General features: G+C 45.1%; 2 protein-coding genes across 8 annotated transcripts in view; one reads left to right on the top strand and one right to left on the bottom strand.

Moving 5' to 3' along the window:
- Window positions 1-3,468, top strand: LOC111081912. Of its 2 annotated transcripts, XM_022378071.2 has the most exons (4): window positions 1-70; window positions 153-234; window positions 294-2,484; window positions 2,620-3,468. In XM_022378071.2, exons 3-4 carry the CDS (start codon window positions 619-621, stop codon window positions 3,166-3,168), a joined length of 2,415 nt encoding a protein of 804 aa, XP_022233763.2. In that variant the 5' UTR covers window positions 1-70; window positions 153-234; window positions 294-618; the 3' UTR covers window positions 3,169-3,468. The 2 variants fall into 2 exon arrangements, with proteins under 2 accessions (XP_022233763.2, XP_022233762.2); XM_022378070.2 differs by having other exon boundaries at window positions 294-3,468.
- A 3,381-nt stretch (window positions 3,469-6,849) lies between these two features.
- Window positions 6,850-23,305, bottom strand: part of LOC111068905 (maternal protein pumilio) — a 205,400-nt gene continuing 188,944 nt past the window's right edge. For all 6 annotated transcript variants that reach the window (XM_022358689.2, XM_022358690.2, XM_022358691.2 and 3 more), the window contains 5 exons: window positions 19,022-19,450; window positions 18,409-18,625; window positions 11,007-12,239; window positions 10,752-10,920; window positions 6,850-10,654 (listed from right to left, as the gene is read on the bottom strand). In XM_022358689.2, coding sequence (XP_022214381.2) covers window positions 10,138-10,654; window positions 10,752-10,920; window positions 11,007-12,239; window positions 18,409-18,625; window positions 19,022-19,450 — 2,565 coding nt within the window. In that variant the 3' untranslated portion in view covers window positions 6,850-10,137. The remainder of the gene's footprint in view (window positions 10,655-10,751; window positions 10,921-11,006; window positions 12,240-18,408; window positions 18,626-19,021; window positions 19,451-23,305) is intronic.

Below are 23,305 nucleotides of genomic sequence, written 5' to 3'. Positions count from 1 at the left end.
CTTCAATTGGGATTCTGCCATCACCACTGAGATCGTTCTCTCAACAGATCGTATAGACGTATAGGCGCAGGTAAGTTTTCCGCTTATGTCTCGAGACGTTCTAACTCATTAAAGTTTGCATTTATCTTTTATTTGTATACTTATCCCTGCAGCGACGTCCCGATACTCTTACGACAGCTCGCTTTGGAAGTGAAATTGGGCTACCCCTGCACCCATCCACACACAAATCGCTTTGTAAGTATTTTATTTAATCGATTTAAATGTTTTTATATAACTTTCTCAAATTGTTTCAGACTTATACTGCCGGAACACCTCCGTATTGCGCGTTGTACTGGACTGGACTCAGTGCCGTGTCCTTCTTACCAAGCACTTCACTCAACGCACAAGTATCGCCGGGCACTCCTACCGATCGAACAGTTGATATCGGTTACCTGGCGTGTCCTGGAAAAAACTGCATGTGCTAGTTTGACTTGCTGAGCCGTTGAACAAACAATTGTGCGTATTTAAATTCTACATTTAATCAGGTTGCTCTGTGAGTGCGTGCAGTGCGACTTGCTGCTGTTAAATTCATGGTAATATAAAGCATCTATAAATATTACATTATATTATTATTTAAGTATGTTGAAAAGCTACCAAAAAAATAGTAGTAAATGCATTATATCCTCCTGCCGTTGTGGATATAGAAATAGTCCGAAAGCTTCACCCATTAGATTGTTCTCATTTCCATCGGATCCAATATTATTTAATAAATGGATTGAGTCTTGTAATTTGGATAGCAAAATGGTGAAAAAAACTGCACGAATTTGCGATCGTCATTTTGAGCCGGAGCTGTTAGGAAAGGTTCGATTAAGACCCGAATCGGTTCCAACATTAAATCTTTCTCTGCTGACACCATTGAATGCAAGTATTTGTGATGAGAATACATTTTCAGACCATACAGTAGACAACACACCAATAGAAAATTTAAAGAGAATCAAACTGGCCGATGTGGATAATAATAATAAAATGTCGAACGAATTTGAGCAAGAGTCCGAAACAGAAACTTCCGATGAAGATCCATTACAAAATGATGATTTAATTGATTTCGAATTTTGTGAAAGCGACCCAATAAAAAAGTTGTCTGCTAATCAAAAAGACCACCGAAATGCCGGTCACAAATGCATTATTTCTTCCTGCCGTATCGGATATAGAGACAGTCTGAAAGATTCCCCTGTTAGATTATTCTCATTTCCAACGTTTCCATTTTTATTAAATAAATGGATTGAGGCTTGTAATTTGGATAAAGAAATGATCAAAAAAACTTCACGAATTTGCGAACGACATTTTGAGGCAAATTGTGTAGGAAAGCGTCGATTAAAAAGCAAGGCAATTCCAACATTAAACATTCCGGATAAAACTATGTTGACTCCGTTGAATGCAAGTACTTGTGATGCGAATACACTGTCAGGCAATACAGTAGACAACAAACAAACAGAAAAACGTATTGAAATAACGGTAAAAAATGTATCCGACCTGCAGAATAAAAATTCAAACGAATTAGAGCAAGTGTCCCAAACAGAAATGCCCAGTGGAGATCCATTAGAAAATAACAAATCGAAAGATATAAAATTATGCATTTTGCCCAGTGGAGATCCATTAGAAAATAATAATTCGAAAGATATAAAATTATGCGGAAATGAACAAAAAAAGGACAACCGAAAATCCAGTCTCAAATGCAGTATTTCTAACTGCCGTTTAGGATATAGAAACAGTCCGAAAGATTCCCCTGCTAGATTATTCACATTTCCATCAGACCTATTATTCTTCGACAAATGGATTGATGTTTGTAAATTGGATAGAAATTTGAATAGAAGAACTGCACGAATTTGCGAGCGGCATTTTGAGGACAAGTATTTAGGAAAGCTTCGACTAAAGCATAAAGCAATACCGACATTAAACTTGCCTGATAAGCCTCTGTTGACTCCATTGAATGCAAGTACTTGTGATGAGAATACATTGTCAGGGAATACAGCAGACAACAATCTAGCTGATTTGCAGTATACAAATTCAAACGAATCAGAGTTTGAAACTGATGAAGATCCATTTGAAAATAATGAATCGAATAGTATGGAACTATGCGAAAATGAACAAAAAAAAGACAACCGAAAATCCGGTCACAAATGCATTATTTCTTCCTGCGTTTGTGGATATAGAAACAGCTCGACCAATTTGCCTGTGAGGTTATTCTCATTTCCATCGGAGCCATTATTATTAAATAAATGGGTTGGGGCTTGTAATTTAAATAGAAACATGGTCAAAAGAACTTCACGAATTTGCGAACGACATTTTGAGTCCGAGTGGTTCGGAAAGCTTCGACTAAAGTCTCAAGCAATACCAACATTGAAGTTGCCTGATGATACTCGATTGACTCCATCAAATGCAAGTATTTATGATGAGAATTCATGTTCAGGCAATTCAGTAGATAACGAACCAATAGAAAGACAGATGCCACCATTGAGATTGATTGAGAATAATACGATATCAACAGAAATTCCTGATAAAGATCCACTAGAAAACAATGAATCGATTGATACCGAATGTTCAGGCAATTCAGTAGATAATAAACCAATAGAAAGACAGATGCCACCATTGAGATTGATTGAGAATAATACGATATCAACAGAAATTCCTGATAAAGATCCACTAGAAAACAATGAATCGATTGATACCGAATGTTGTAAAAACTGCATAGAAAAAGAGCAAACCGAGTCATATTACCGAAAAAAATGCTTTGAGCTACTGGCAGATAAACAAAAAAAAGAGGAAGACTTTAACAAACTTAAGAAACGATTTAGGGACTTAAGAAAGGCTGTATCTCGCAAAAATACTCGACGCAGAACTAGAGCTTTGTCAAATTACAATGTTCTTCCTTTAATAGCCAGCATGCCTAATGTTTCTACGGAGGTAAAGACTATATGTACCATGCTTTTAAAAAAGACAACGACCTTTACCCCCGCAGAGAAAGTTATTGCGCAAAATATAAACTTTTATTCGTCCAGGACTTATAAATATCTGCGAGATGTTTTACATTTAAATCTACCAACAGAACGAAGTTTAGAGCGATGGGCTGTGCGTTTCGGACCAGGATTTAGTCCCGATTTACTTGGCACTTCCAACAATTTTTCATAACAAACCAAAGTCCATGCCTTCTACACCTTGAATCTCCTGCTCCATAATTATTTACTGATTTTGATAAAGAACAAATTTAAATGGCCTAAAAGAGGATAAAAGCTTCTAAAAAAATCAAAACCAACTGAGAATATGTTTAAAATATAATGGCAGTAGGATTATTACTAAGTTCTTTTAAGTTTATTTTTGATTTATTATACCCGGTAATCGGGTAAATATTAAATATTTTTTCGATTTCTTTGAAATATTTGTATAATTTAATTAATTTTCCTACGAAGGATGTTGTAAATCGACCGTTAAATAATGAATAAAAAAATATAAAACAAATAAAAGAGTTTATTTTTCTGTTCCAAGTGCTAGTTCTACTCGTCGATTCTTCAGATTTTAATTATGTTGAGCAAGTCAAATCCAGGAACTGGAAATTCAATTTTCGTTTGCTACTGCCAGATTGAGGAAATGTTTCGTTCTTTGAACTGGGGTATTTATAAACTATGTACATATGCATATGGTAAGTAACAATGTGTTACAATCGGCCAATAAAAAACCATGATCTGAAAGAACAAGTCAGGGCTACCTTGATCCTTGATCAGGTTGTGCACAAAAATCACACCAAGTAAAACGTTTTTCGGAACTGATTCTATACGGTCTTGGTATACTTTGTACTGGGGGCACCATACACAAGAGCCATACTCTAAAATCGGAAGAACAAGCGAAATATAGAGTCTTTCTTATATAGGGGTCATCAAATTCCTTTGATCACCTCTTTCTACACCCAAGCACGCCCATGGCCTTTTTTACCATTGTAGAAATGTGTTAAGAAAACTTTAGCTTGGGGTGTAGTTTAACACCAAGATCACCAAAATCTCTCAAGAGAACCACCGCAGAGGGTGTAAGGAGCCAAGGGGATGGAGCAATCATACATATGTCATCACTTTGCATTTCGAGGCATTAAGGTGGTGTAACAAACATGTAACACAACACCAGTACTGCAAGTTATTGAGATCGGATTGCAAGCGAGTAGAGTACTCGAGAGTTTGTTAATACTGAAGGCAGGTCATTAATAAATAGGGTGAAAAGTAGGGGGCCAGATGGTTGGAATTTCTGTAGGACCATAAAGCACCGTACACCCGATCGGCAAGTACATCGATTTAGATGAGCGCCTGTGAGCCAACATATCTGCGTTCTTTTTTAAACTAAGGCTAACAGGCGCCTTTAAGAATGAGGTGACTCGGTACAATCGGAACACTTGACATACTCCGCACACACCGCTTGTCCCTAAAGGACTGTAGGACTGTACTCCATAATGAAATTTCCCTTTCTCAAAACAGTGGGCCTGCAGAAACCGGCTCGGCAGACCTGTCATCAGATGAGCTGACCGACGAGCCCAGCAGGACTCGACACGGCCAGACGATACACAAGTGAAGGAACTCCACCGACTCGCTACGCGGAACAAGCAGCAGAAGAAGATGATCCAAAAGCAGGATCCGAAGAAGCAGAACTCTTACTTACTTGATGGGAACAATGACTTGTCCATGTTAACCAGAGAAACCGTCAACATGCTAAATAAAACAACATAAAAAGCATACTTAGCCGATTTCCATTTTTTTATATCATTCTTTTATTCAATATGTAGAAGTATTTAGTTACAAGTTTGTTCATTAGTTATGCTCATCTTTCGTACGTACATGTGTGGCTAATTAGGATTAAGGATTTTCGCGTTAATATCTTTGTTTATTGAAATCAAGTTTTTGCGTGTCTTCTCGTGAAATGAGTGGAGATTGTTGGGGCTATAGGATCAGGATCTCAACATTTAAAGGAGTTCAAGCATTGGTCAAGAGCGGCTTCGTTAAGCACCCCAAAATTCCAGTGGAAGATCGAAAAATGTGGTCATTGAAGGGTTAGAAAAGTAAATACTGGGAACGAAACTGGTTCGAGGTAATTGATTGCTTTTCTTTTCTTAATAGTTCGACCTTCCACTTTCCAGAACGTACAGCTTGCTGTTGAATGCGAATACATTGGCCTGCCTTGGTTTCCTTATAAACAGTTAAGCCATATATTTATACTGTATGTTGGTTGGCATTTGGTATGCTGCATTTTTAAACGATTTTCGCCTGGTTTATTGTAGTTCTCTTCTCTTAAATGACTGATCTCAAGGAATGACCAACTTATGGTTAATGCTGTGGAAATATTGTATGCCTACCCTACCCGAACATCGAGAGTGCAAGTACAAATCTAAATATATTTATGTATACATTTCTACAATTTGGAAAAACTCTACTAGATGATAAATGGTATGGTATGAATTTTATTGTTGTTTTTGTTTTCGACTTGGTTTTTGGTTTTGGGCTAGGTATTCTTCTTTTTTAGTATGTATAATCTTGTTAAAATTGACGGCCTGGTAAAGTTTTGCTTGCCACGGCTGATAAAAAAATATTTCTTGTTTACTTACTGGCTCATTATAAAAGTTGATCATTTCTTGGGTATACATATCATATAGACAGCTAGTCTGTTCATATATAAAAAATGCGCCGTATAAAATGCTTCGCCTCAAGCCTTGCGCTCACCTCAAGTTTGTTGTGCCGTTTTGTTGGTGTCGGGAAGGGCTGTAGGTATTGGTTAGTGTGTATTATTTATATATATTTATTTTCATGTATATAATGCTATGCTATTTTCTACTTTCATGTCGTATTAATATCAATTTTGATTTTAGTTTTGTTGTCATCGCAGCCTTCCATTGAAGACAATTTGTTGAAACTTGAAGCTGAACTTGAAATTTGTAGAACTGAAACTGTAACAGAAACAGAAAACTAAACTCGAGCTCGAGCTCGACTTTTTATTTCGAATCCATGTGTGTTGTGTGTATTGTGTGAAGAAGGGCCAATTGATTCGATAAAATTGAGAAATAAAACGTTTGCTTTTTGCTACATAATAAACTTGTTTTATTTTTTTTCACAAAGAAATTAGCGTTAATCATATTCTGTATAATCATAATAAACATAAGAGTCTAATGCATAGTTAAATCAAATGCTCGAATGCGTTCCAAAATGTTGTATATACTCGTACTCGTAAGTTGTGCCAATTGCTCGCCGTTTACAAAACTAAGGGTTTGCTCTGCTTGTAAACTTAGATTGGTTTCCAAGTGTTCGAGTGTGTAACTACAAAATACATCTCGTAATTATCCTTTATAATTTATATTTATATGTATGTATATATTAGTATATTTTTATATATAATTTATAGGTTTTCTTTACGTCTGCTTCAGGAAATGCCTGCCCATCAAATTTCCTTTCTCGCTCGATTCGTACTTTCTTTTTACAACAAATTACAAATGGTTTATTCAGTGTATGGTTTTTAGCTATGTCCTTAGCTTAGTTTACAAGGTTCTGCTGTCGAAAAATTTTACAAATTTCTGCTGCTGCTGTGTCTATAAGTATACTTTACAAATCGGTAATGTGTATGCCTTTTCAAAATCGGTATTCATTCTTGTTTCTTATTTCGTTTTTACAATAAAGTTGGCAAAGAAAAATGTACAATTTTCATTGGGTTTCCGCTACCTCCTGGATTCTCGTTTGCAAATTCGACTGTCCGACCTCGAGGGCCGTTGGTCGCGTGCCGTATGCTGGCACACAAAAAAACATTACACTTCATGTCACAAGTTTACATGGTTACACTACATTTCTCTTGGGTTCCGACTTGTTTCTTCAAGTGATGATCTGATCTACATGCGTGCAAAAAATTGTTACTGTAAAAACTGGGCGCGTGTAGAATACGCCAGCTTTCGTGTAAATTTCACTGTGTCGCTGCCTTTGTATTTGCATATACAGTATACAGTATACATATACATACATATTTAAAAACGTTGCTACACGTCGAGCTCAAAACTAAGTGTAATACATATGTTTTATATCTGTTTGTGTATATTATATATATATATATATATGTGTGTGTATGTATGTATATATAGAGTTGCAGGCTTACACTTACTATTACGACTAAGCAGCTTGCTGTATGTATGTATGTGTGTTCTGTTTCTGTGAATGTGAGGGGAGGGCAAGTGTGGGTGTTCGGGTGTGCGTGTATTCGGGGTGTCATGTGGTATACTAAACGTCAAATGCAAATAATGTGTAACGTCTAGTATGTACAAATGTATCTCCTACAGAAGCATATCGAGATTCCTACATACAATGGATTCCTCTATGGATAATATGAATTAAAATTATCAGTGCATTGCGCTCTAGAGACAGGCAGTTGATTAGTTAATAACTAAAAATACCAAACGAATAATACCAAACTACTGCTCGCGCCGTCGCTTGAAATGCGCTCACTTGCCCAGATATGCCAAAGAGCGGCGTGATCTTAGCGCTGGCGGTGGCTTATTGCGGGGTCGCACTTCTATGTATCAGGTGTGTTGCAGGGGTACAGAAATTTATAGTTACAAATGGTCGATGATTGGTATTACTTTGGTTATATACAAAACACGACAACGACGATGATGACGACACGACAACAACAACGACAAAAACACGACAACGAAATTGTGTGTACAAAAATATGCACTAATACACTTTACATTTACAATAATCTCCAAAAATTGTTTTACATGGATACATCTGTGTTTCGACGAAACCGACAAAAGGTCTAAATTCGTTCTTTTTTTACCATCTCTCGTTTCAGTATTCAGTATTTTAATATTTGGAATAAGGCGTCCCGAAATAGTCTAAATTTATATAAAAAATGTACAAAATTCTTGGTACTCGTATTGTTGGTTACTTTTTACAATGTACATATGTATGTATACATATAAAATTTTTGTTTGCAATTTACAAGTGTTTCAATAACATGCTAAAACAATTCTATACACTTACGTGAGGGATGGGGAATGAGGTTCATAGATGATTCATAGATGTCTGTCTGTTGCACAGCGAATGCGATTCAAGCCGCGCAGGGGCAGGGCAGTAAGCACTTTCTGCAGTCTCAAGCAACCACTGCAGACAGCAGTAAGATTTGTTTTAAAACATATTCGTATAAATACATACTATATCATACAGTAAGGTGGGCTGGCAATGACTGACAAACGAAAGACTTTTGCAAGAATAATTTTGAAAGCCAAAAAATGGGAACAAGTACAAATTTGCATTCGCTTGGTTTATTTGATAGGTTTTGCGTACATTTGTTCTGCCCTTTCTATCTCTCTTTCTTTTGCTGATACAAGTAGTAAAAATCGCTGAGAAATCATCATCTTCAATTAAAAAAATCATAATTCGGTAATCAGTTGGGCTTACTTGGCTAAACAGGGGTTGGGTTCTCTCTACTGGCGCCCACCAACCTACACCATCGACTTTGATCTTCATCACCATAATGCGTGGTGCGTGGGGCCATGTAGGATGTATAAAATTATAAATACATGCGTGTAGAATATAATAGAATAGAATAGAATAGAATATAGTAAGTATGTGGTTACTGTGACTTAAAATCAAACAAATTTACAAAGTACATACATATGTATACAAAAGTGATAATAATAATAGTATTAGCCTGCTTCCAATGCATGCGTGTATGGGTGTTAAACGTGTGTATGTAGGTGTGTACAGGTGTGTATGGTGTATGCATGATGTGCGTGTGAGTCTCGTAGGTTTTTCATGGTTCGCTATCGCTATCGTTATGGTGATCGGTTTCGTTTCCCTTTATACACAGCAAGTACATAATTTACAAAAAATAGTTCAATTAAAATTAATGAGAATTTTACATAACAGTTAAATTTTACATGTGAACAAATTGAAAAATTACATGGTTACCATCGGATACATGGCTTGTAGTTTGGGGGTTTTTTTGTACAAAATTTTACACAGTGCAAAAGCAGCGCGAATGAGTCGAAGAGTCGTTCATTGTGTGTGAGTGTGAAAGTGTGAGAGTGTTTCGAGTGTTCGTGTGTGTGTATTTGTATGTGTATGTGTGTGTTTCCGGTTTCATATTGTTTTGGTAGCTGCTGGCTCCATTAACATACATATTTACTCTACATTCTACACTATGTGTGGTTTATGTTGCTATTCGTTATATAAACGTATGTATGTATATTTGAAATGGTTCCTCTGACCGCACTTATAAATTCTACGCATATTCGTGCTGCTGCTCTCTTTCTCTTTCTCTCTCTACTCCTACTCTCTACATCGCAATCTCCTTCAATTTCCGGCTCTTCGGTTTGTCCTCTTATCAATTTACAGTCGAAACATTAATCATTTACAGATAGGCTTGCTATATAATCATTCATTTACAAAGTTACAACGAAAGTGTACGCAGACAATTTGTTTCTTTGACAATTACATTCATAATAATTTCTTTGTTTTTCTTTCTTTTTCTTGTTAAACTTAAACATGCGACCGCATTGTACAAATATTCCGCTTGAAGAAATCTTCCGTTCATTTATGTGCTATTTTTTTTTTGTTCGTAAAAATACAAATTAGTTTTGAGTTTTCTTTCTTTTTTTTTCTTTCTTTTTCGAGTGCACGAGCACCGCACAGTGATCGTACCGCAGTTGCGTTGCAGTAGCAGTTGCAGTAACAGTTGCAGTAGAAATTGCAGTTTTTATAGAAGCATTCTACATCGTGTGTTCCGCTCTGGTGTTTGCTTTCGCTCGTATTCGAGAAGCGTGTTCGCCTGCGTGCGTGCCTGCGTGCGTGCGTGAGTACGTGTGTACGTGTGAGTGAGTTAGTTCTCTCTTTACAATTCTCCGATGGCCCAAGCGGGCTCTAGGCCGGTCTCTTCTGATTGCAGCTCGATTCGGCTGCTTGTTCAATAAATTAGATTACATTTATATGTATTTATTTATAGTATGCTTTAGCTTTTGGCTCGTCTCCTCCTTTGCTCTCCACCCTCTGGCAGATGCCCGACTAAAAACTAAACCTCGATTCGAGAAGGAGGATGTTGTTTCTGCTGACTACATCGACCGTATGATTTCTTCGTCACTTGTCTTTATAGGACCCCATTGGCGGTTGTGGGTGGTCCAATGGGCCCAAGGCCACTGTTGACAGCAGCCACCACCGGCGACGATGACTCGGACACAGCCGGCGATGTTGGTTCGACAATCATGGCGTTGCCATTCTCCTGCACTGAGCAGATCGTTGGCGAAGCGATGCTGGTGGTGGTCGAAGAAGAGTTGGTGCTGCTGCTGCTGTTGCTGTTGTCCAGCGAAACGGCTGAGGATGCGGTGGCAGGGGAAGCGCTGCTGGCTGTAATCGAGCATGTGGATGTGGTCGCTGCTGCGCTTCCGGCACCACTCACTGCTCCCGCAACCGATATGGGAGTTATTTTCATGTAGTATTTCTCCAGCTTGGCGTTGATGTGCTTCCCATAGGTGTACTTGCGCAAGGCGGTCATGTGGGGCCGTATCTTGGTCATCAGCTTCTTCAGCTGCGTCGGCTCGGACACATCGATCATCTTCTGGACCACATAGTTGGCATACTGGTCCTTCATCATCACGTGCAAGGCGCTGCGTTGGTGGAAGGGAAGAGAAGGGAAGGGAAGAACATCAGTTGGGATTAGTCTGTGAGCTTCAGTGAGATCAGGATCAGCGGCTAGCGACTTACTTGTCATTGAAGGTGCACACCTCGTCGATGAGGCCTGTGCGCTCGTTGCGTGTGGCATGTGTGACGCACTTCTCCACGACGTTCGAGGCGAATTTGTGCTGCGAGAGCACAAGAACCTTGCCGCGCACACTGTTGATGAGTATGGACTTGTCTTCCTGCTTGCCGTGCTCTGTACATGCGGATGGTGTGGAGAATCAGGGTTAGTGGGGGCTTTCTCTAGGGAAGCGTCGATGTGGCTTGGAATATTGGACTCACCTAGCACGTGCTGTATGACGTAGTTGCCGTACTGGTCCTGGATCAACTGCTCCGTGTTCTCGTGCAGCTCGTCCAGAATGGGCGTGGTCTGCTCGGCTGTGCAGTGCTCGAGGATGCGCTGGATCACGCGGCACCCGTAGGGATGTGTGCTCAGCGAGTAGACCTGCCCCTTAAAAGCGTTGATGATGAACTGCAGGGCTACGGGGTCGACGCACTCGATGCACTTCTGCACCACGTGATTGCCGTTCTGGTCCTTCACGCACTTCAGCACGTGCCCGTCCAGCTCGTGCACGATCTCCTGCTGCTGTTCTGGCGAGATGCTCTCCAGGGCCTTCTGGATCACGCGGCAGCCGTACATCTGCAGTGCCAACTGCAGCACGTGCCCCTTCACCTGCATGCCCAGGGTGTTCTTCTGCTCGGGCGTGCCGAACTCGAAGAACTTTTGGATGACGTAGTTGCCGAACACGTCTGTCATTAGGCTGTAGGCAGCGCCCAGAATTTCGCTGAACACCATCTGCTTCTCGGCGGCCGTGGCCCGCTCCAGCTTCTGCTGGATGAACCGCGATCCGTGCTGGTCCTGCGAGAACTCGACAATGTGGTTGAGCAGGTCGCGGAGCTGCAGATTCGGGTAGCGCTGGTTCCGGAAGTCCTCCAGAAGTCGGGACCTACCCGGCTGCGGGGCCCCTGCGGCTCCAGCCGCCCCAGCAGCAGCTGCCGCCACCGCAGCAGCCGCGACCACCTGGCGCGAGTTGGCTGCCGCTGCCGCCGCTGCCGCCGCGGCAGTTCCCGGCATGGCCAGGTGGCTCGAAAACAGCGAGCTGTTGGAGCCGAACATGTTGTTGACGGCCGCCTGGGCAGCCGCAGCAGTGGCCGGAAGGCCCACGGCAAGCTGTCGCTGTCTGGACTCCGCTCCCGGTGCCCGGTTGCCCAGCAGACACGACTGGGCCGACGGAGGCGGCGTCAGCGGGGCTCCGATCGGACTGGCCGATGCAGCAGCGGCTGCTGCACCCAAGGCACCGTAGGCCCCGGCGCTCGACATCGCTCCTGGCCACTTGGCACGTGCCGCGGCGGCGGCAGCGGCTACTGCCGCGGCCTGGGCCACTGTGCTGTTGACCGCGTTGGCGGCCGCCACTCCGCTGCTGGTGTAGTCCATGGCCGAGGGACTAAAGGCGGATGTGGAGCGATCGAAGGAGTCCCGTCGACCCGTCAACGAGTTTGTGTTCAGGGCGAGGCCTGCAAAAGAAGCACAGAGTGGAGTTTCGTTATAGTCTGGCATAAATTTTCCTTCGTTCAACAGAGCTGCGGAATACTTATATTGGAGGGATTTGTATTATTTAGTCTGGTGTGGTCTGGGAGTGCTACAAAAACCATTATTTGCATGGATACCAAGGATGCCAAGGGATACAAGTATTTAAAGCCATGGGAGTTAGTTCTAGCCTTTATTATTGCCAATTCAAATCACACTAAAGGCAACAAAACGGAAAAAAACAAAGCGGAGAATGGAGAGAATTGTCTTTCCGTTCAGTTTACGGTTTACGGGCCTAGGGCAGGGCCTCGGTTTGATGTTGCAAATAAAACTGTGACGCAACTGAGCCGCCGCTGTGCTCGCAATGGTCGCCGCATTTGGTAATTAATCGAGCAGAGCGGGAGGATTTGAAGTGGAGTGCCTTTACGGCGCCTGTAAAACTTAATTGCCTGCCTCGAGGCGCATCTGCGTGGGTGGCTTAGTTTTCGTTGGCCAGTTGGCATTTCAAATGGACGAACATCTGCGCCCTCTGCCATTGCCTCTGCCCCAGCCTTCGCTCCGCCCACATCTATCTGTCTAAGCCATAATGTACAGCATTAATGGTGCGCACACACATGAGTCGTGTTCCAGTACACACACACACACAAACACACACACACAAACACACACACAAGTCTCCAGACCCAAAGGATATGTAAAAGGATGCTGGACAGGGGCGGGGGGAAGACGACAGACGAAGACGGTGGCAACTTGATTGATGCTGTAATCTGTCACTGGCATTTGATTTGCCATCAGTCCGGGGGCTCCAGAGAGCGAGAGAGTGAGGTGCAGGAAGTGACAGTGAGAGATTTACAGCGGAAGAATCTCCTATTGCTACCCCAATGGCCCCACCCCCCTTGAGCCACACAAGCAATGAGTTGGAAATGTGAAACTCGGCGAAAAGGGAAAGTTCTCAGTACGAGGAGGCATGGGGCAAGGCAGAACAAGGCATAATAAATTCCGTTTCCAGCCGATCTACCCGGCTCTGCCTCACTGGACCCCTCAGAGGATGTAGCACTCAAATGGCTTGCCACATGCATCGGTAGCTGCAGCTTGCAACACGCTGCAGCATGCAGGGAAGAGACCGGGACGCAATATTAATTGCACAAATTTATATTTGGCAAGGAGCAAAGTGGCAGGAGGTTCCCACAGCCCCCTTAGGGCGGGGAATGTGGCATAAATAGAGGGCGTGGCAGGGCCATGTGTGCACTCCGTTGACACAGAAAGTTATCCAACAACTAATGCAGGGCCAACAGCTGCGCAAAAGGGGTTGCGACAGCTCCGAAGTAAGTGGCTCCCAGGTGGGCGGTTGAGCGGTTCCATGGGTGAGTGGTTCCATGGGTGAGTGGTTGAGTGGTTGAATGGGTGTCCTGGCTGGAGCGTAGTCGCTTTCCCTGAGCTTTCACCGAATGGAGCCTCACTGTAGGCCGAGGGAGAGGCACTCTTCTGCTGAAAGAGTCATTAGCCAATTTGTTTCTGGAGGAATATTCTAGCAAAATGCTAAATGCAAAATTCTAAGTTTGTGTGGCCAGCGGCGGTGGTGTAACTCTGACTGAGGTGCGTCTCTTTGCAGGGAGCTCCTGGAGCTGCATAACTCATTCCCAACATTGCTATGGATGGGCAGGAAAAGGGTGTGTACAGTTCGGCGCGGGGCTGTTGGCTTCCTGGCTGGTTTCTGTCACTCCCAGAGGCTTAAACACTGATTACATTTCATATAATGTCCTCATGGGTTGTGGGTGGCCCCTAAACTGTTCTTTTTCATAGCCTACTTAACAGCGCTTACAAAGTTGCCCAGGCTCGTAATAGTTTCCCGTGTCCCGCTCGCTCTCTGCCGCCATTTAAATGACTTGAAATTATAATGCCTCGAAAGACAAAGACGAAAAGAGCGAGAGAGAGAGAGAGAGAGAGAGAGAGAGGGGGCGAGGGGCGAGGGGCTAGGGGGCGAGTGAAGCGTGTGCATAATGGACACGTGTGTGCATTTATAATTCATAAAATCATTACATTAAGCCAAGGGCGGACAAAGTGTCGTCGTCTCGGGCCTCTCCGAGCGGGTGTTTGCGGAACGTGTGCATAAGCCACAAAATGTCGCCTGCAATAAACTTGGCGTCTTTTTAATGCCACCCTGCCAGTCCACACTCGTACATACATATGCACATACAAACATAAGTAAATATATTCAATACTAACATACATGCGCGCGTACGTATGTGCGCATATGTACGATGGCGATGGCTGCAGTTTCATTTGGCAAAGTGTGTCCCCAACGCGGGCCACCGCTCTCACCCCCCATCCCCATCCCATCCATCACACTCTCGCTCTCACTTGAGCTTACACAGAGAGGCGAAAGGTACGACAGGGGAGGGGCGGATGTCCTGCCGCCCCACACAAATTGCATGAATAATTCTCTTTTAAATTGTGCAACTACACGCACCAGACCTAGACCGAAAAACAGATGCAGCCCTAGACGTAGACCCTAGACCCCTCCCCCCAGTCCAACGAAGTAAGCAGACGCGGAACAGGAGTAGCGGCCTCCTCCCCTGCAGCAGCGACATTTCACTGATGCAAATTGTTTGTGTATCTTAGCCGCCCACAATCGCAGCGCCAGTCCCGCCCCCCGGCATCGTCTGCATTCGAAATGGAATTTAGTCGCTGAGTCTAGTCTGTGCCTCGATCTCTCTTTCGGCCACTATCTTGCTGCCGAGAGGCGCGAAATTAGTTGCAATTTAAATGCAGGAATTAACAACTTTTACTCTGCCCCTCCGGCCCTCTGGCAAGCAGAGTGTTTGCTGTCATTTATTAAGCATCGCAATCGCAATTTACTACTGTCCCCTGCCTGCCTTCCGCCCCACTGTAAGAATTTCGAAAAACTTTCCCCTCTGCTAGCAATTAAATTTTGTGCCGCTGCCCGAAGGGTTGAAACTGCTGCAGCCTGATAAAAGTAAGCAACATTTAATGTACCTTTAAATCAATTTTGTAAGAGAGATTAAAGTTAGAGCGAAGCACATAAAAAATGCCCAAACACACTGCCAATATTCGCCCCTTCCCTTTGCCATTTGCCAGTTACACCACGTTACGCATTTTCCGTGTTGCACACGGCAGTGAGACTGTCATTAAGCGTAAGGTGTACTGCACGCACAAGCCTGCTGGCAGTCGGCGTCCAACACCTCCCGACACCAGCAACAGCAAGTGTCGAGTCGAGTCGAGCGGCTGCTTCCTTCGATGCCCCTCCAATCTGCCGCCCCATGTGCCTGTGCCCCAGTAACATCCCCCATTTCTTTGGTGCCTCTCTCTGTAAGCCAACGTAGCAATTGACATTTTACAAAATAAACGAATTCATTTGCACAAAAGGCTGCCAACACAGAGGCAAAGGCGAAGGCAAAGGCAGATGCGGAGAGCGGCTCAATGTGGCACTGGCAGGATGAACAATGTGCTGCATTGTATGCAAAGTGGTTGGTTGGTTGGTTGGTTGGGTGGGTGGGTGCCTTTGTGCTTTCACTTTCCCTCTCCCTGTGTATGGGTGTGCCGTGCTCCTCCTTCGATGCAATCACATGTTGCCAACATGCGAAAGGTGTACATAATAATTTAGCCAGTCGGCAGGCAAAGGAGGATGTTGCCTGCTGTTGATGCTGCTCTCCTGCTACTCGTTCGTACCCCCCATTGTTTTCAAGGCAATGCCCAAAATGGGTTTGGCGGTTGCAAAGTCAAGCAGCCGTCTGTCGTTCCTCAGCCCCTGTGCAACGTCTCTGTCTCTGCCTGCGTCTCTGCGTGTTCCAATCCAACGGGCAACCCTTCAGACCCAGGCCAAGGTGCATTAACGTTTGTAATTGCAGCTTGTCTCTGAGTCAGAAAAGGATTCCTCCCGCCTCCCGCCTCCCTCCACCCACTCTGATGCAGCTGTTGTGCTGTTCTCCTTCAGTCAGCCACTTAAAACAATATAATCTCCATTAAAAAGCCTTTTTGACATTGCACACAGCGAGACCGAGACCGAGAACGAGAGCTAGAGAGGCAGAGGCAGATGGAGAGGAGGCCATCGATTGCACAACATAATGAGTGGGTAGCTGCTGCTGCTGCTGCTGATTCCCCTTCTTGTTAGCGGGGATTTGTGCGAGAGGAGAACAAACTGTGGGCCCAATGTGCTAATTGTAATTGAGATGCGAATGTACAAGTGGAATTGTCAGTGACTGTGAACGTGGATGTGGAGGGGGATACGTGGATATGTGGATCAGTGCATCTGGTACACTTCTCGAGAGACCCTTAGCCTAATCACCTGCATTGCAGTTTTCCACTGAAGCATGTCGGAGGAGCTTGACTTGCATCCAGCAATAGATTTGATTGAATTCTCATTCGCATTGCAATCGATTCGAATTGAATTGCTCGACTCGGGGGCCAGGCACAGCTTTAACTTGGCTTTAAGGCTGGAAAACAATTACGACAGTCTGTTGGCAGGAGAACACACACGCACACACATACGCAATTGAATTGCGTAATCACTCATACGTCACGTGGAACAGTGGCCTGTCCATGGAGCAACGGAGCAACGCAGCAAGCCGCAGAGGGAGAAAACTTCATTAAACTGCCATATGAGGCAAAATGAATTAACAATATAATAATGTCCAGCGCTGTTCTACTGTCCATTAATGCCTCGGTGCGGGAATTTTGCATGCGGTAAAAGGAGCAGGAGCAGGAGCAGGAGCGGGGCAGTCAGTCGGACAGGTCCGAAAACTGTCGGCGGAAAGCGTAATAATTGATTTCGGCCGATTGTTAATGGAGTTAATGGAGCTGCGATGCCGCTGCCGCTGTCCGTGTCCGATCTGTGCGCTTTAAAACTAGCCAGAAGTGCGTCGATTTAAGTTTATGTGATGTCTGACGAAACCGAATTAAAGCATACAACAAATCCATTTTCATTTGGACTTCTCGTTCGTTTTTCCCTCCAACCCACGAGCAATGAAAATTACATGAACACTTTTCGTCTGTTTTCCCGGTAATTGAGAAACTGACATGGGGACAGAGGATGGGGACGTAGACGGGGATGTGCATGGCAGACAGTTTGAGCACAAAGTGTAAACTTTCATTGCCCGACTGCTGTTATTAATTATAATTTGAAATTATATAAATTTACAACAATGGATTGCAACAACAATGATAAGCCAACGTCGACATTTGCCTTTCAGTCAGCACTCCTCCTCCTCCTCCGCAGCTCTGCACCTCCCCCCTAGGGCTTTTTGGAGCTCGACTTCTACTATATTCTATTGCAAAATGTTATTTTTGGCCACGCACAAGCACAGAGACACAGACAGCGGCAAGACACATCAAATGCAGAGTTTATGCCTTTGCTGAAGTACAGGATTTCGCAGTTTGTGCTGCCAACTTGTTTGAAATCAGCTTCGAGTGGGAGAGAGCTGCCATTCAACTGATGGAAAATATAATTTGGATGAATAAAACAGCTTTTTGGGGCTGCCTTTCACCTAGCGACCCATTTTGTTTTAATAATATTTATCAGTCAACCTTATGCCACGTGACTTGATTGGACAATTATTGTTTCGGGTTTGCCAACATTTTAAGAGTGCGTCCCCTGAAATAACTATCAAACCAGCCCCAATACAAAGCCGAGTCCACGCAGTCAGGGAACAGTCGTCGGGACTGTGGCAGCAGTGTCGAGTCTGATCTGAAGTTGCAGCTGAAGTTGAAGTTGCTGCCGCAATGGCAATGCAATAATAACATTTTGCGTACTCAATGGCCCTTCTGTGCATTCGAGTTTATAGTTATCCTCCAACTATCGGAATGTAACTCTTTAAATTATGTATGTATTAGATTTGTAGGGATAACCATGACAGCCAGCCATCCACTAGTCGGATTGGATCTCTGAAATCCTTCAGCATTATAATTATGTATATGTATGTGATGGGGAGACATTTGAGGTGAGGTGAGGTGAGGCTGAAATCCTTCCTTCGGGTTTAATGACTATACAGATATACAGGATATACAGAGAGTAGAGTTCGAGTGGGAGGTGGGTGGATGATGTTGAAGATATGCTACACTTTACACTAATTACAATGGGTATTAATTACTTGTGGGAGGGGTAGTGGGTAGTAGGGCAGCAGTGGATTGACGACTTACCTCCGACACTGGAACCATTCTGCTGCGAGTAGAGATTCTGTTGGGCTGTCTGCGGCTGCGGCTGGTACAGTTGCGGACCCTGCGGCGGCGGGGGTCCGGCACGGGCGGCGCCCGGCGGCACCAATACAGGGGCGGGGCTAACCAGTCGCATGGGGGTGCCGGTGCGGGGTCCTCCCATCAGGAGCGAGCCGGTGTGATCGAGGAAGGCCGGTATGACCTGGACGATATTTTACAGAGATTTCGTTGTGGTTGGTTTCATTTTGTACAGGGTTAGATTGGTTATGTTATGATGTGAGTATTTAGAAGGGAAAACAACAGAGTGGAGTGCAGACAGTGTCTGGGTCCAGTCCAGCCCAGGCCACTGTACGACCTGTACAAGCTGTACACGGGAGCCTTGCATCAAGGCTTACATCATCTGCGGTGGCAGGTGCACACAATTTACATGGTTCGGAATGTACACGCGTAAAGCCTTGTACAGAGTGCTCCCCTTCACCCTCCCTCCCAATCGATATTGATTGTACATATATGTAGATATATACAGGGCGCACCTCGGATCATCCGAGGGGTAGGTGTGCATGGGCGTTAGGTAGGTGGGTGGGTTAGGTCGACTCACCTGATACGGCTGATTCTCGGCTCCCTGCTGCGATGGCGTCAGGGGGCGGCGCGGCTGTGTGCCCTGCTGTGGTATCAGATTGCCCGGATACATGCCCCACGGCGCCACGCCGTAGTACTGCGGCATCTGGGCAGCGGCTATCATGCCCATGTAGGGGGCCGCCTCCTGGCCCGGGTTGATGACGTACGGGGCCGCCTGTTGCGCGGCATATGCCGCGTTCTGTTGCGCCTGCTGGGCGGCCAGAAACTGTTGCGAGGCCGCGGCCATCTGCATTTGCTGCTGCTGCGACTGCTGCAGCGATCCGTTGGGAGCGCCGGGCGGTGCTCCGACGGCGCTGGCTGCGGATGTGGCCGCTGCGGCCGCGGCTGCGGCGGCGGCTGCATTTGAGGCAACTGCTGCAAGGCCTGGATTCTGCGAGCGGAACAATTGCTGATGGAGGAAAAAGAAAAGCAGAGTCGTTGGTTAGTTATCGGGTAATCGAGCAATCGAGAGGTTTAGACTGCTGCAAGCATCCGCGAGTTGCCTGCCCACATCTCTGCTCACATCTGTGCTGAATCTCACAATATACACCGTGTCCATGCAGGCCAAGCAAGTGGGCGAATGCATCTGATAAATCAAACTGGAAATCATACTGGCACAACTCGCTTCTCGATTTGATTAGTTACTGAGCAGCTGCTCAGTTTGACAGCTTCCTCAAACATATTTCGTCTGAGCTAACATTAGCTGCATTACCATTACCAAGTGCCAGACCGAAGCGAACACTAAAACGCTTTCCACTTCTCTACAGTCGACATTTAAAGATATCACAACTGGACAATTCCTATGCGTAGTAGGGAGGCAGAAGCCAGTATTAATATGAACGTATAAACATGTCTGTGCCAATTCTTTGTATCCTCATTCCCCAGGGGGCTTGCCTCCCCTTTCCGTTCTAATCCGGTGTGCCCTCTGATGCATGTAAAGCATCTGGCAGTTTCTGTTGCTGGAATCATTTTTCAGAGGGCGCCAGCACATTCGTCTTGTCGTGGCTTGCGTGAATCTGTCGCGTAATAGGGCGCAACAGAGTCCGGGCCGTGCCTATACATCATGCGAGCATCAAGTATCCGCATCCATAAGGACTCTGGATTCGAAATACACATCTTGTATCTTGTGTTGTTCTAACACACACTCTATGGGGGGAGGGCACACACAAACACACGTGGAAACATGATAAAGTGTTTTCAATTGGAAAATTAAATCAAATCCAATCAAATCAACATGCGATACTATACTACCCCTCCACACGTGGACACATGGGGCCTTGAGCAGGGTGAAGGTGGGCTGGGGGGTATGCAAAAGAAAGAAAACAACAAGGAGCACATCAGAGCAGAGCAGAGCAGAGCACAACACCAAACGGAGGAACGCATGACTGAGTGTTCTGCTTGCCATCCGATGGATGCTGGATGTTGCCTCATGTTGCCTCTTTCCTCACATCCCATCGGCCTGTTTGTGCCTGTCTGCTGTCTGCTGCAGTGTTGCCATATCATTGCCAGGAGCGACAGCTACTCAGGCAATGCAAAGGGACTGCGGCGACAACAAACGAATGGAAAAACTGGGAAAAATGGTTGCCACGTGGGGCGTGAGTATAGACTCACTCACACACGTCTTTAGGGTCAGCCCTAAAAAATGTTAAAGGCTGTACTTTTCTACGCTCGCTTGGCCAATGCTGGTTACTGGTAACACCGTCGTCATAAATTCCCATTCCCCTCGGACCAACCTGTGCGAGTAGGCAAAACAGTTTCAACTGCCATGCCCCTGCGGGGTATCCGTTGCTCGATGGGGTCGTCTTCACTCCTGTCAATGGTTCACAGGTCGAGTTGGAATGAAAATAAAAACCAAGCGAAGACCCGCAAGCAACTTGGCTAACATTAAGGGGTAGGCAAGGACTGGGAAGAGGAGCAGGAGGAGTAGCCTAACAGTGGGAATGAAATCAATGTGAATTATTGATGAATGGTGCAGAGAGCAAGCAGAAGGCATAAGGCAGAAAAAAGTCAAATAAAAACGAAACGTGCCAGAAAAAGATTGCAAAGTAAAATAATAATAACACGCAAAACTTCTGGAAAACAACGGAATAGGAATTCGACACCGACACCGACCCCGATCCCAAACTCGAATCCGACACGAAGCGAGTGCGAATGGGGGTGGGGTGCGGTGGGGTGTTTGGGTTGGGCTTACTGGTGTGCCGAAGTGCTGTAATGGGTATGTGGCGAAGGCGATAAAAACCAAATATCATGGCCTGCATACTTTTAGGCGCGCGATGCGTGAGAGCGGCACTCAGAACTCGGGGCTCAGGGTTCAGGACTCAAGACTGAGGCTCGCGCTGCCTGCTCCGCCATGAAATAATAATCAGAAGCCGAATAAGCGTTGAAATCAGAGCCCCACGGGTAGAGAGCTCCACCCCGGTCGGTTGCCATGGCCAGGCCATTTCTCCCCCGTTCCAGGAATCCCTTTTTGATTATTAAAAACGAAATTGAAAACAAAGGGAAATTGTGTGTGTGTGTGGTGTGTGTGTGCTGTGTGTGTGTGTGTGATGGATACGAGCAGGGAAGGGAGAGCGAGAATATTATGTAATTTCACGCCCGTAAAGTATGCAATGCTTTGATTTCGCCCCTGCCACCCTCATCACCATCCCTTTTGAGACACCAGAGCCACCCATCCCCTTATCCTAGCTTTGGTGTTATAATTTTCACGCTGTTTACTGTAATGTAACATTGACTTGAGCGCAACAGCTGTTCCAACGCCTGCGTCCAGTGTGACCAGCATCGTTATTGAGTGATGCGACTTTAATGGCCAAAAACTCGTAAGTTTGCACTTCCCCTTCCTTCACCGCTGTCTGTGATTCATGCAACTACAATCATCCCTCCCCCTCCCCCGTACGTGACACACTCGAGAATATACAAGGCTGGAATTATGAAGAGAGCCCGAACTATGGAGACCACAAATGGCGCATTTCAGGAAATTCAGGGGCAAAGATTCCGCCCCTCAGCCCTTCGAATGGCAACAAGTGAATGGAAATCATTTTCGTTCGGAGGAAAACCATGGAAAATGCTCGTGGGGCTTCCATGCACATTTTTCTCTTTGCTTTTATAATTTTCGGTGGCATTTCGACCCCTGCGCCCCCTGACATTTTTATTTCATTTCATTTGCACATTACATTACTCCACTGCGAAGCGACGCGACGCGAAGGGAAGGCAGTGGAAGGCTGGGGAAGGGAGGGGCGGGCGCGTGCTTAATAAGCTCCCTGGTGTACAATTTTCAGCGCTCGACTCGTAATGGAAATTATAGCTGATGTCATACACAGGGGAAATGCCCCGGACTCTGACTCAGGACTCTTTTGCCAGTCCTGCGCTCCACCACTCCACTCCACTCCACTCCGCTCCATTCCTGTTCGTTCTCCCATTTCTGTTGCTGTTCTGCGACGCCCTTAGAGTGAAAGTGAGCCAACCAACTATAGGAATACTCGTATCTCCTCCCCCTTCTGGCCCAACCCCCAACTTGTTGCAAGTGGGTCGCAAAGGCAACACAAGCAGAAGCAGAAGCAAAAGCCAAGAGAGGGGCTTTTAATGTTGCTTTGTGCCTTTTTGCCTGAGTGGATTAGTTAGTTGGGAGCAGGCAGCAGCAGGTGGGGCACACTCGCTAGTTGATTTATAATTATGGCCAGCAAAAAAGCAGCAGCAGTAGGTCCCCTGGACTAACTCCACCGCCCACCTTGTCTGAAAGTTTCAAGTGGCACATACACAAAGTTGTTCGGCTTGATTTGCTGCAATTGGATTGTGTTTCCTTTTTTCGGTATCCGTTTTGTGCTTTCTGTTCTTTGCCTCGTGCTTTCCACCGTACTTTCACCGCTCTCGGCTCCGTCGATTGACATAGTTTCTGTTGTTGCGAGGGTTTTGGGTTTCGCTTGCTGGAGGACTTCTTTCGTCAAGTGTGGATGTTGTTCAAGTCCGCCGGAGAACGAATGGCTCGGCTCTCAAGTGAATCGAATTAGTTTTCACATTTTTCCCCAATATTTGTTCCTTTTGTTAGTGGAAGTGGGTACAGCCGTTGGGTGCAGCCAGGCCTTTGTTTGTTCTTCTTTTAGTTGCAAGGAAAGTGCTTCCACTTAATTGCGAATTTTTTGATAAATTGAAACCTTCAAGACTGTAGTTATAATTTCAATAAAATATATACATACATTGTACAGAAGGAGTGGCTGGCCCATTGAAGGAGCAGCGGTTAAGGATGGGGAACAGCAGCAGCAAAAGCAGA

The sequence above is a fragment of the Drosophila obscura genome, unplaced genomic scaffold (assembly GCF_018151105.1).
Source record: "Drosophila obscura isolate BZ-5 IFL unplaced genomic scaffold, ASM1815110v1 contig_4, whole genome shotgun sequence".
Taxonomy (NCBI): Eukaryota; Metazoa; Arthropoda; class Insecta; order Diptera; family Drosophilidae; genus Drosophila; species Drosophila obscura.
This window is presented reverse-complemented; position numbering and strand designations above follow the sequence as displayed.